Source organism: Rissa tridactyla, chromosome 1 (genome assembly GCF_028500815.1).
Source record: "Rissa tridactyla isolate bRisTri1 chromosome 1, bRisTri1.patW.cur.20221130, whole genome shotgun sequence".
Classification (NCBI taxonomy): Eukaryota; Metazoa; Chordata; class Aves; order Charadriiformes; family Laridae; genus Rissa; species Rissa tridactyla.
The window spans coordinates 156,245,498-156,259,507 of record NC_071466.1 but is presented as its reverse complement, the minus strand read 5'-3'; the positions used below and the strand labels follow the sequence as shown (position 1 = coordinate 156,259,507).

The following is a 14,010-nucleotide window of genomic DNA, read 5'->3' as shown; positions in this document are numbered from 1 at the left end:
TTAAGCAATATTTAAAAAAAAAAAAAAACAAACCACAAATCAGGTGAAAACAACTGCCCTTTAATCTGTTGTTCCCACTGTAAATTTTATGATCTCTTTTGTTCAGCGGGGCAGGTAGAGGGAGGGATGGAAGGAAGGAAAGTGGCAGGGGAATGGAGAGCAACATGTTCCTAATGCCCAGCACTACTCAGTTTATGTTTTCCTCTCTTTGCCAGCAACTCAATTTACACAGGCAGTCACAGTCCAGTGACAGCCAACACCTGACTTGCTGCTATGAAAAGCACTGGCTTCACAGACACTGGCTGTGTTATCCATTCATTTCCACATCCTCTGGAACCACAGCTTCCCTTCTAAGAGTATGCAACCCCTTGCAAAACAGAGCCTAGACAATGGCTTTTCAGCAATTTCATGTACCAGTTTGCAGTGTACTATTCTACAAGCACATATCAAGGCTCTTCAGTTGTCAGCTCTTAATTGATAAAAAAATCCTGCCTATAACAGATAATCAAATAGCCAGCAAAAAATCAGCTCTTCTTCCATGACTCCAGAAATCACTAACATTGTCAAAACTGATAAACGCTATTTTTTGAGCAGTTTGCAGGCAACGCTTCTTGCCCCTCCTAATAGCAACTAGTCCATCCTCTAGCAAGTCCTCTACACAGGGCCTGATAGCATCAGGGTCCCAACACGAAACACTCACCACAGTGAGTGGGGAGGAAAAGAAACAAAAACCAAAAACCACAAACCTAAGCAATTCTGTGCAGCCTCCCCTTAGCTGCAGGAGGCTGGTACTTGCTCTAAAGCATTCACTGCTGCCAGTAACTTTGATAACATGGAAAACACTTTCCCCAATCTTGCCCTGTTAAGCTAATCAATAATTTTGTATATTACAAGAAACGGAGCTTCCTGCCACCTCCTTACCATTGTAAAATGGTAGATCACTATTTATCCAAGAAAGTTGAAATATTTCTTGAGGTATCTTCATTGTTATAAAACTCCTGAAATTTTTGTATCCTGTATTACTGCTATAACAGATGTCTTTGTGTTAATCCTGTACAAAACATTCAACACACCAAAACAACTGAGCGTGGCAGAGCACAAGTAGTGATCATGCAACCTCTTTGGCGTCCACACAGGTATTTTTTCAGCTCCCAAATTAACTGTTACATACAGAAAGAGAGAGATACACGAAATATTGAGGTTACAAGTATGTGAATAGAAACTGACTCACCACAGTCCTTTGCTTGTTGGGCAGGAAGACTCTAACAATAGGCTTCTGTGGAGACTTAGGGTTATTCCGTGACATATCAGCAGGGTTTTGATAAACTGAAAGGGATGAAGGTGCTACAGAGAGGCTAGAGGAGGAAGATGATGCAACTGTGTCTGTTGAAGCCGAACTGGAGACAGAGAAATCTGTTCCGTTCCCCATGGACTCCAGTAACTGCTGTTCTCTCTGCTGTAGAGCATCTAGTTTGCTGGTGTACTCTTCATAGGCCTGTGAAGGAAAAGCAGCTGTTTTAATGATGTGGTAGCCTCAGACAAAACCAGAGATCTAAATCCAGAATGAACACGAAATAAAACGCGTTCTAAACTAATTCAAATTTCGCAGTAATATGAACAAAATGGTCTGGTCAAATTTTTCAGTAGGACACGAAGAAGAAATGGCATATAATTCATTATATTAAACCTTCTGAATCAACAACTAATTTTTTCTAATAGATTAAATGGCTAAGTGGATAAAAGAAATCATAAGCCACAGTTTCAAAGCATCTGCACTAAATAGCCTAATTCAAAACTACATTAAAGAAGACAGCAATTTTTACCAAATGTTGTCAGCTGCATTGCCGAATTACTGTACTACAGCTAAATTTATCATTCTGTGGAATGACAGCTAAATACATCTAATGCAATAATTAAGAGAAAGCTGAAATCTGCTTTTTACCTTCTGTGTCTGACAACTCACCTAGCTCACTGTTCAACACCTTTCATCTCTGGCACTACTCTTTCATACCAGATGCGACAAAAAGCTTTATTTCAGTTAGAACACAAGTAAGTTTGCCCTGTTACAAAGTCATCCATAAAAATGTAAAAGTGATCCTTTGAAACAATTTTTTAACATCTGTATGAGACTTATTTGATTTTCCACCAAGTTTATGTAAAACCTGATCACACACTGACCACGTTTCTTAAACAATCCAATTCAGTAACGTTATATTTGTCCATTAATTTTTTATTAAATATAGCCAAGTTAGACATTATTGCCAAGCTCTATAACACAAATACGTCATTGGTATATATTTTTGTTTAAAGTTTGTTTTCATCAACTTTGTTTGCCTTCGTAACAAGAAAATTTTGATCTGTATCCAAGTATAAGAATTATTTCTTTAGCATACAAATTAGTACAAAGTATTTTCAAAACTTTGAATCAGTTAAGGAATGTGTGTTTCACACTGCATGAGCATGTCAGTGTTAACCAAGGATGTGTTAGATCCTTACAAACAAGGAGAAACAAACATCTTACAAACCCAACATCTAAGTCGTAGGGAACAGAATTTTCTACTTAGCTCTCCAAGATCTCTCCAAGACCAAGATCTATGCTAAGATGCATAAATTTTCAATGCTACAAAGGATATTTATGTTAGGGAAAGATACTTTTTTTTTTTTTTTTAAAAAAGTTGCTTTCCTCAAGTTTTGTGTGCATAACATGTTGCTAGTTAAATTATAGGAGAACTGAACTGACCAAAAAGTCTGCATGGTCTACATGTGGAAAAGAAACATTAAGGTTAATAGAAAAAATAACCCGCATACAGTAGTGCTGCGACAAATACTACATTTTACCATTAATTTATTTCTCTGCGTAGTGTGTGCAAATTCACCTAACCCAGGCTGGTTTTGTCAAGTAAAGAGTGGTTGGCTCCTCCCTTTTCATCAAGGTTTAGCATTCCTCAGGATGGATCGACATTCAAAATTTGTGTCATCATCCCCTCAGCATTAACACAGAGAATGACAATTTGACAGTGAGGACTAAGAAAGAAAACATATTTTAAAGAATGGTGGTGAACATCACAATTTTAAATTATAAATTTTATGGGTTCCATTTTTAATAAATGGACATAAGTTGCAGGAAACTGAGAACTACTTACTATTTCTTTTGAAAACTGATGATGTCTAGCATTTCACAAGTAGACCCCAAACTTAGAAACTTAAAACCAAAATATTTTCACTCTACCCAATTTCTACTGTCAAAAGTAAATTGAAAGGTTACCCAATTATAAACAATGGCATTTTTTGGCTGTACGGTAACACAAGTGTCTCTCTGACTTCCAGGATCAACTTTTCATGTAAATTCCAGTAAAAGTTCCATGTGTCAAGAATTATTTTCAGTAAACAAAAATTAAGAATCATAAACTGTTACCATTTCACCAATACTTTTCTAAATACTTACTTCCTTTTCTCATGAACATTGCAAAATATTATTTGAACACATGCAACATTACATTGCTTCCCGATACTTGCGGGCTTAGTTCCTTCACAAAATTACACACATCTTTCAAAATACTCAATCCTACAGTGTTTACACCGGCAGCTTAATCTGTCACTAATGCAAACTCAAAGTCAAACGATTTATCTTACAAGAATAAACAATGAGCATGGAAAGCTAGGAGCTGCTACTGGCTTTGGGTTCTATACCATTACATTCTGCATGAAAAGCTCTCTATTTTTAATGGAGACAAAAGCTCTCAAGTATTATACTGTTACTCAATATCACAGCAGAAGATCCTGTAAAAAACATAACGGAACTAGAAATGCATCAGTAGACTTTAAATACATTTTTCTGTCTTAAAAAAATAAATTCTTTTTATACAGAAGCAGCAACAGTACATGCAGCAGAAACAGAACAGCTCCAATAAAATCTTATTTTCACCAAGATTAAGTACTTTGGTGAGACATTGGTTTCAGCTGATGACTACAACCCATAGACCTTACACAGCCAACAGCACCAAGTCAACAGAACACAGAAGTATGGAGGTTAAATTGAAAGAGTATTACAACAGCAAAGCTGACCGATGGCAAGTATTTCTAACTGAAAGAAAGATTATGCCACAGGGTTGGCCTGTCTACAGCAGAGACCTTCAGCAGCACAGCTGTATAAGCAAACAGGCATCAACAGCTATCCAAACCTTCAAGTCACTCAAGGCCCTCTGGGTCAACTATAAGGGTGATTTCTAACCTTGTTTTTCAAAACCAAACAAAAAAACCTTATTTTTACAGTATCTTCAGCATGAAGACGATTCATCAGAACACTCTAGCAATTCATTAAATTAAGGGTTTTAAAGATATTTCAGAAGGAAAAGTTTATGAAATCTAGAATGAAATCCATTCAGTTCACATATTCCCATTAAGAATTCAGTAATGTTCTACAAGAAAACTTAAATCTTGCTTTCAGCTTGATATAGAATATCACAGGAGGAAAAAAAAGAAAAAAATAGGTTGGAAGGTATCGCTGGAAGTCATCTAGTACAAACACTTGTTTAACACAGAGCTTATTTTGAAATTCAATCAGGTTGCTCAGGGCCTTGCCAAAGCAAGTTTTGAAAGTCTTGAAGGATGGAGACTGCACAACCCCTGGGCAACCAGTTTCAAGTCTCAAAAACCACTAATGATGAAGAATCTCCTCTTATGAAATTCACTTGATGCTATCGATGACGTTGCCTCTTCCCCTTTTGCTGGGGATGTCTGAAGAGAGTCTGTCCCTCTCTTCAGGTTGCAAGAGCCTTCTTAGTTGCAAGTTCCTTCTTAGCCTTGTCTTCTCCACACTAAACACGACCCCACAATGGAGTGACACAAGTAGTGAGCAGATGGGTCCCTCTTCATGCTGGCTACACCCTTCCTAATGCAGCCCAGCCTGAAGTTTGCTGCTGTTTGGGTGATGGAGGGTTCCTGACAGCTCGGCTTGTTGCTCACCAGCACTGCCCAGTACTTTTCCTGTAGAGCCGCTGCCCAGACACCCCCTGTCCATACTGATGGGCAGCCACCTTGTCCCAGGTGCAAGGTGCCGCGTTCAGCTCTGTCACTGTGCTGCTTCTTGTCACAAGGCTTCTGTTCTTCAACCCCTCCAGCTTGTTTATTAGTTGTCAAAAACAGACTGTCTTTAATAACATACATTATCCTCAACAAATGCATTCATTTGCTGTATTGCTACAGGGATCCCATTTAAGTGCGAATTTACGGTATTTCACACAGTTAAAGGAAAATATACATTTGAAAAGCTGACTGTTAGACTGAAATTGGCACACCTTGTCAATCTACATATGGCTATCTAAAATAGAACAAAAAGCTAATTTTAATTATATTGCATATCAGTATGAACGCATATCATATTGTAGTCTCATAGATGTGAGAATACTCCTGAGGCTTCAACTAAGTGAAGTGACTAAGGCCTGGTAAACTGCCCAGTCCATATAAAGCATTAGGAGTTGGCATGTTTATATACAATGTATATACATGCCATAATTAAAGTTGCTTCTTATATATTGTTAAGTTAAAGTTGCTTCTTATATATTGCAACCCATTGACAATATAAAAACTGACCTCAGAAGTCAATAGAATTTGCATGATGTTACACAGAGGCACCAAAAGAGTTCTGTTGACAAGATGATGACATGCGATTTTCTCAGAAATATATGTATTTCTGTATCACGTATTATTTATACTATATTTGAAATTTGCTTTCTTGGGCCATAACCAGGCTATTCATTTGAGTAATAACATCTAAGGAAAGAAAAAGCAACAAGTTCAATGTTATTTTAAAAATTGATCTGGGACAAGACCAAGTAGCAAAATACAGTTTCTCCTTCTCCCGGCCCCCTACCACATCTGGTTAGAAACTCAGTCTAAACTCAAGCAGACCAACTGGTTTTACCATGCTCTCACCCTTCCTTCATCAATTTTAGATAATATCCACACATCACAAGACTCTTAAAAGCCTAAACTACAGTTTCCTTGCCTTTGAAACCAAGATTGTGTTTCTATTTAAAAGATGTCTGACCTTTTAGGCTGTTGATCAAATGCAAATCCCACTAAGTTAAATGGGAGCTGAAGATAGACAGTAATGTACGTCAGGACTTCTTCATTTAGTAAGACTCCTAAATCTGTACTTAGTCTAACTATAGACACTCCAGTTTTGGTCCAACATATTTGATCAGCATCTGTTAGGAGCCTGGTAAAAATTAATCTGAATTTCCCCTGAGAACCGCCACGTTTTCCAGTGCCTATACACAGAGTTAGCATTTTCCTGGAATACCACAAACAGTCTGAAACAACCTGAGATTCAGTACTAAGATCCATTTTGGACTGTATCCGCCTGCTGTTCCAATAAGCATCCTTTAAATCAGCAAAGAGGTAATCTTCTTTAATTAATTAATTTGACCTCCTGTGTGGATTTTTCAGATATACAGGAATAAGGAATGAAATCCTCTCCTGAAATTCACCAGCCAAACTCTCAAAAATGGCAACAGTAAGGCCTCTGAATAAGATATGTTTAATAGCCCAGGAAAAGAGAAGGCTAGGGAGAAAAAAAAAGAAAAAGAATCACAGTAGTCGAGGATAAACATACCTCTACTCCCCTGATTCTCATTTTAAATTGCTTCCAAGAGTAGAAGTAGGAAAGAGGATGATTCTTTTAGGACAATACTAGAAAGCTGACTGAGTTTTAAAGCTTATTTTGATGCCGCTATCATTCTATCCATGCATTTGTATACTGTTTTATTTTGTGTGGAGACCGAATAAAAAAAGCAGGCAGCTTGCTCCTGTTCAGTTAGCTGAACTAACCCACAGGTCCAGGATGGAACTTCACACCACCCGAAGAACCATTTACATGCAAATGGGCTAATACTGTTCAATTAAGTTCTCACAGATTACGTGTTGGTAGATAACACTGTACACAAAACTAGGAGACACGAAGGACACACAATGCATTTTGGAAGTTTAAATAAGTAAGACCTCCCTGGACAGTCATTACAAGTCTACAAAGGCTAACAAATCTTATTAAGTCATTTAAGCACCATCTCTCCTTTCCTAGTTTGAGCTGACTGGTTTTGGCTAGTTCGGATCTGTACAACCCATTTCAGTTTGTGAACCACATTTGTTGCCAATGCTAAGTTGAAATGCACAGATCTTTATTCTCCTTTCCTTAACTTAGGTTATCCTTTTCATCAGTACTTTGTTGGTAGAGACAAAAAAAAAAAAACAAAAACAAAAAAAACACAACAAAACAAAACCCCTAATTCTGATGGTCATTACAGAAGAATACACAACTGCATATTTTAATCATTTTTGCTAACTGAATCCCAGCTTTTCCCAGTATCATAATACTAGGTTTCTTTGCAATACAGATTTCCAATATTTACAATGCTTAGACAAACCCTCAAGAAAAGGGTTTTTCCACAGTGAATCATGAACTGTGTATTTTGGGAAACAGCACTTCAAGGACAGATGTAACACGCTAAGAAATTATGTGGGAAGACAAAAATCACTGATGTTTTCAGCTGCTGTGATACAGAGTGCTTCCAAAAAGCATGGCAAAACCTACCGAGGAGCTCCTGCAGCCTCTTTTCCAGAAGAAAAGAAAAATGCTATTAGTGATATTTCTACATCTACTGAGTCAAGCAGTTATTTCAAATATTTGACAGTGATTTCTAGGAGTCTGTTAGATCTGAGATACATGCTCACACAAAGGGGATGGAAGAAGTTAAGAACTAGGATTACCTAAGAAAGAATTTTAGCTATAAGCCATTTTTAGATTTTAATAAAGCCACTGCTTACCACATTTATTATTTCTTCCCACTGGAACAAACAGAAAAGTTTTCCTTCTGATCATACCAGAGAATACTGATAAGATTCCTGAAGCTATTACTAGTTATAACAATTAGAAGAAAATCATGCGGTTAACGACAAACCTTCTTTTCTTTCTTCTGTTCATTTTCTTTCCTACCCCTGTACCTTATACACACACTCAGAAGTACCTCTGCAGCTTTGCTCTCCTTCCTCAGGCCCTACTTTCCTGCCCAGAGAGGAGAAAGACAAGCCACCCGCTGCGCTCCAGCTTCGTGCTACATTTTCCGCTCCTGAGCAGCTGTATCCGAAGCAGCCTGGGCAGGCTTACATGCACTACTCCCGATGCTCTACAGTCACCTTTTTAAGGCCATCACTGAGGAGTGATGGGTCAAGGCAGGGAGATACCCCCAAATCCAAGTATCCCCTCTTGCAGGAATAATTAAATATATGCTGAATTCAACAGAGCACACGTCAATCACTTTTGGTATTTCAAGAAATCCGTTCCTCTTTCATAGTCAATTGATGAATCCTGAAATGATGGCTGCGACAATAGCTGTCAGTTTTAAAGTTCTTTTGATGTAAAATGCATTGAACCCCCCCAGAACTAAAAAAAAAAAGTCTGCCACAAAAAAACATTTTGTCTTCTCTCAGATGAGCACAGAAACAAAAGCCCGATAGCGTCTGTTTTCTTGACCAACTATATAACTAAGGCATAAATCCTTTTTATTTTTAAATGAGGTATATGTTTTATATTCAAAACACAAATAATTTTACTACATGCTTTGAATGCTCAGTTTTCAGAGTTAATTTTCTTGTTCAATTCTTCCACTTTCCTTTGCATGTTTCCACTCCCCCAACCTCTTCTTTTCCATTTTTAATTGAAATGCAGTTTTGTCACCAATTTCAACCACAACTGTACTTGGACACGTCTACAGAGGCAGCTTCAGCACAGTCCAGGAGCTAGCGCAAGGTCTGTGTAAGGTCTGTGAGTGTGAGCAGTTAGTAAGATACGTAAGAAACGAAGGATATAAAGCCAGACAAGTACAAAAGAACTCAACAAATCCCTTTGTACCGAAACTCTACAGGTCAGAAGATGGATGGATAGCTGTCAAGCTTTTCACAGGTATACAAAAAGGCACGGTTTTGCAGAAAGTACTACAAGAACAAACTAGATGTTTACAACAGTGAAAGGAAATACGGGTGAAAGCAAAAGTGTTCATTTGCAGGTACTTAGCTAGCAATTAGCTTTGGCTAATTCCAACTTTTGCCAAGAGAAGCAAACAACAAAGCAAAAAACAACAAAGAAGCACTCCAGAAAATCAACAGGCACAAGGTGCAGAAGTCCTTAAGAGTCGCTCACATTTTATGGAAGATGCAAAGAGATCAGAGCAGCGGAAGGAAACAAAGGGAAGGGTGATACAATTCAAGTAACAGACTACCAAAATTAGCTCTACAGATTCTGGGTAAAAGCAGGACAATATTGCACTTTACAGCCAGAAATAAGACTTCATCAAAACAAACAACATACGAAAGTCAGAAGAGGATGGCCAGAGTATAAGTTACATGACCTTCCTGTTCAAGCACTATGGAGATACACAGACCATAGCATCAAGACCTAGACAACAGCCTAGGCGTGAAAGCTTGGGGGGAAAGAGGAGTCATGCACAGAAGTCAGTGATGATGCACAGGTACAGAACTGAGCAGGCCCAATATCACACAGCAGCTCTGTTAATAGGGAGTTTGCTATTTCTAACCCCTGTTAGAAGGATGAGTTATCTATTGAACCACTTAAGCTATCCATGTGTATTCTACGTGCTCTCCTGTTCTTCTTATTCATATCAAAACTGTATTTTCTTACTTCCACATTTCCTAAGAGCAAATGTGTTCTTCCACACTTTAATCACACTACATTCAGAGCTTTTTACATACAGCTTTGTCATTTCATGCTGCAACCAGGGTTGTTCTGGCCCTTTTTCTGACGGGTGGAGGAATACAGAAAGTCAAAACGTTAGCTCTAGCACTCACAGATTGGGTTCAGGTAAATTGCTGCAAAGCAAATTCTGACAATAGAAAGCAACCTCTGTTCTTGACCAAGCCAAAAGCAGCCAAAATATGGGAAATGTACAGAAAGGATGCACCAGACAACTGCTGTTAGATTGAAATGAACAGTCAAGGGTAGACAGTAATCTTGCTTATGACTGTATCAGGTACTCTGTAACGTATTTCTTCTACATCCCCCCCTTTAGTTCTACAATCTACACACTAAACAAATGACAGGTTTGCAGCATTTAATCCTAGTCACTGCAATCAATCCATTTGAGGATGATCTAATCTAAGCTAATGACCATCCAAAAAAGAGAGTTCCTCTTCTCTCTCACGCCATTTTCTAGGTTCTTGGCTCACAGCTGCAAGCTCTTCCTCTTCCCTAACCTTAACCACAGACCTGGGGCTCAATAGACTTCATGATCAAGTTCAATCTACTAACCGGATAGCAAACTAATGCAACAAAACCAGAATATTTTCCTTCCAGGTTAGTGATTCCAAGTGTCTTAGCCGTTACTGGTACTGCAAATACCTGAACAAAGGTTATTAGAAGAATCACATAGCAAAGAGCTGGGGAAAACAAGGCTTCTCGTTCCAATGGTGGCGGGCTTTTTCACAGGACTCAATCTCTCATGGGATAATTCAACTGAAAAAGCAGAATCCCTGTCACTCCCACCTTCTTCCCAATGGCTTACTGCTCCCTAGTCAGCACCAGCACTACCTGTCACAAGACTGGCCTCATGATCCAGCAGAACTCACTGCAGCAGAGGAACACCCCGCTCTGTCTTGCAGGGCTTCCCTACTATGCTGATGAGCCACAAATGCAGTTTCATCTCAGCAGCACATGGAACCATTGAACTTGCAAACGTACTTTAAGCTCCAACTATTTCAGACTTACCAGACTCTTTACACTATCGTAATAATTTCCTAGTACACGCTTATGACTGTAAATACCCTCTTCTCTACCAATGAACTGGAGAATAATCTAAAAGCTTTCAGTGTGGGGATCTCAGTTTTAATTTAGACACAAGCAAGTGAAAAAGGCTATAATGAACTATGGATTTCCCTACCTGAAATCCAGACTTAGAGCAAATTAAGCACATTATTATTGCAATTTGATACACAATCTGATGAAACCAACATACACGTGGCAATATTAACCCAGACATATGAAATGAACCAGTTCGTGTGAAAACAGAGGTGTTTATATACCATTGAGTGGTTAAAATAGTGATTAGCACTCATTCAATACTCCCATTTCACATTAGCAATAAGTAAAGCAACTGTAGAGGGCCTCATTTGACCTTAACTGTTAAGGATGTTATGTCAACATTTGTATAATCAAGCTAGTGCCCTGCTCTGACATATTAAGATAAAAAGCTAGAGGTACCTCAAATAGTGAGATCTTTATTTTTAATTACCCAGTGCCTTTAGGCAGCAATTACAATTAAAAAGACTACAAAAGAAGTCTAGTTGACCTCCAGTTATTGCAATACTTGAGAGAAGCAAGAAAAGGGCAGGGTTTGGAGCAAGTGATACCCACTCAATTTCTAACAGATGTAACTTATGGACGCAACCCTTTTTTATGCTTTTAATGGTCCTATGTCAGTGCAACTTTATGAATCTGGAGTGATGAAAGAATACAGAAATTTAATTTGTAGTTAGTTAGTTTACAATTAAACACAGCTTAAAAATATTACTTCGCCCTACATTTTTATGTATTACTTTAAAAATTTCCCTTCTACTCATAGCATTTTTTGGATGCTACATGATTACTTGTCAAAGAGAAAAAACATGAAGTCAAATGCTTTAAAGGCAATGCTAGTCTTTTAAGATGTTTTCATGTGTATGTGTTTGCTTTTAACAACACATTATTCTATTATACACACACAATCTTTCTTCCCCCCCTCCCCAAAAAAAAAAAAACCCCAACGTTTTACATTTCAATTCCACCAACATAACTATTAGACCATGACACTGATCTTCCCCTACTGATGCATATGAGGAATCCCATGCAGTTCCTTTCCATCTCCAGGGAAACAGTTCAGTTTCTAATTCACAAGGAGAATATTCTCTTTTACTACAGGTATTCTCAGGTTTAACATAAGATGCTTCATTTAACATTAAGATAACGCATCATTAATCTAACCACATTCATGTGAACGTAAACTTACCTCTAAATATATCGATGGTGGGTTATGCTCTCCTCCAAATTTGTCTAACAGTGCCTCTATATGTTCTTGTGTTAATTTAATCATCTGTTTGATATTCCACACCTAAAACAGAAAATTAAAAATTTTCATAATCAAAAGGAGCCTAGAGAATTTGTCCCAAACCAAAAAAATTACATTTTCTTGATATCTAATAACAGAAGTCTGTAATAAAAGTATTTTAATTGTCAGTAAAAGAGTGCACAAAGCTATCCTGTTCACCCCCTGTCAGTAAGGCGCAGCTTGCTTACGAGATAAACAGAGAAAGATTAAATTTGGTTTTAAAATTCAGGAACCATCGAATAAACACGTTTAAAGAACAGTTTATTTTTCATGTTTATCAAAACCATATTAAGTATTTCCTTGCAAGACTTTGCGACCCAATTTCTACAGCACTACAGAGTTTAGTGAAGGAGTTCTATCAAACCAAATATGTATAAACAACATTCACAAAACCTAGACCTAGTCTTCTGTTTGCACGGTGCTTCCTGATGCTCAGAGGGAACATCTTGTGTTTCAGTTTGTGCCCGTTGCCTCTGCTCCTGTCACTGGGCACCACTGAAAAGATTCTGGCTCCGTCTTCTTCCTTTCACTGACAATCATCTCTGTGGCCCTTCACTGGACTGTCTCCGGTATGGCCATGGTTCTCTTTTCCTGGGGAGCCCAGAATTGTCCTCAGCAGTGCTGAGTAGAATAAACACATCAGATGAGTTTCCAAATACTTTTTTTTGAAGATGGATAATGAGTAAGTTCCCTGCTCATATGTTATTTTCTATTTTGTGCCGTAACTACAACCTTGCTTCTCTCTTCTTTTACAGTAAAGATATAGAAAAATATAATTGAGCAGCAGTAATATGCACAACAGAAGCATGTTATTTAGGAGATGTTGGCAAGAGAATCAAACAGCCTCTAACAAGGGCAGAAATCTTCCTGCTAAGTAAATATCATGACAAAAGCAAGAACTGACTAATGAAGAAAATAAAAAATTTTGAAACTTAGTGCCAGCTACCAGGCTATGGCAAAAAATGTCTTCGCCAGAAGAAGCTGAAGTTCTAGTGGAAGTCTAGTGGAAGACAACATCGCTCAGAGGAGCTGAAAATGGTGCCCTGAATTACCTACTATACATCTGTGCACCAAACCAAGAGCCTTTCCACAAGTGAATCTTACAGGCAAACTTAATCTGGATTTCTATCATCTTCAAAAAGCTATTCACACAGTTAAAAGTACGCTGAAGGCAGAAGGAAATTTATCAAAGTCAACCATAGCAACAAATCATTACTTGTTGCTCACAGAAATGGAAAACCTATTTTGTGTGCCATATTCATCAAAAGTCTTCTGACAAGCTGGAAAAACTTTCACAATCCTACTATAGACTAGCATATTCTACCCTTAATCAAGTAGGCTCAAGAATACATATGCCACGGCAAATTTCCAAGCTTCAGAATTTCCCTTTAAGTGGCAAATTCTACTTGTTTTACTTAAACAAAACTTACCTTCTGCCTTCCCGTATTAGTGAATATGCTGATGCACAGTTTTTGGTGGTCCAGAGCATCGCTTAACTAGATAGCTCCTTGAGAATCAACCCCTGTGCAAGTATATTGCATCCTACTACACAGGATCTGTGACTACTTCCATTCAATTGAAGGAACTCAAGCCTTTTCCTAACTGGAATTCGGAACTAGTGCTCTGCGCAAGTGACCCCATGCGACTCAAAAACATCTGCTTCTACACTCCACAGTGCCCACAGCTTCTACCTCACCAAAAACCCACCAGACTTGTTGCACTTACACAACCAGCGGAGCCAGCAACTTCAGCCTCTCTTTTCTCCTCTCTAACTTGCTTGTTCAGGTAAGTTACTCCAGCTAAATTCACATCACATGCACCAGCCCATCCTTACAGACTTCTAGCCAAGACACATTCC

General features: G+C 38.2%; 1 protein-coding gene across 4 annotated transcripts in view; it reads right to left on the bottom strand.

Moving 5' to 3' along the window:
• BRAF (B-Raf proto-oncogene, serine/threonine kinase) overlaps window positions 1-14,010 on the bottom strand; it is an 80,673-nt gene that overhangs the window by 53,598 nt on the left and 13,065 nt on the right. For all 4 annotated transcript variants that reach the window (XM_054189154.1, XM_054189151.1, XM_054189152.1 and 1 more), the window contains exons 2-3: window positions 12,054-12,155; window positions 1,232-1,495 (exon numbers count right to left, since the gene is read on the bottom strand). In XM_054189154.1, the coding sequence (XP_054045129.1) occupies window positions 1,232-1,495; window positions 12,054-12,155 (366 nt within the window). The remainder of the gene's footprint in view (window positions 1-1,231; window positions 1,496-12,053; window positions 12,156-14,010) is intronic.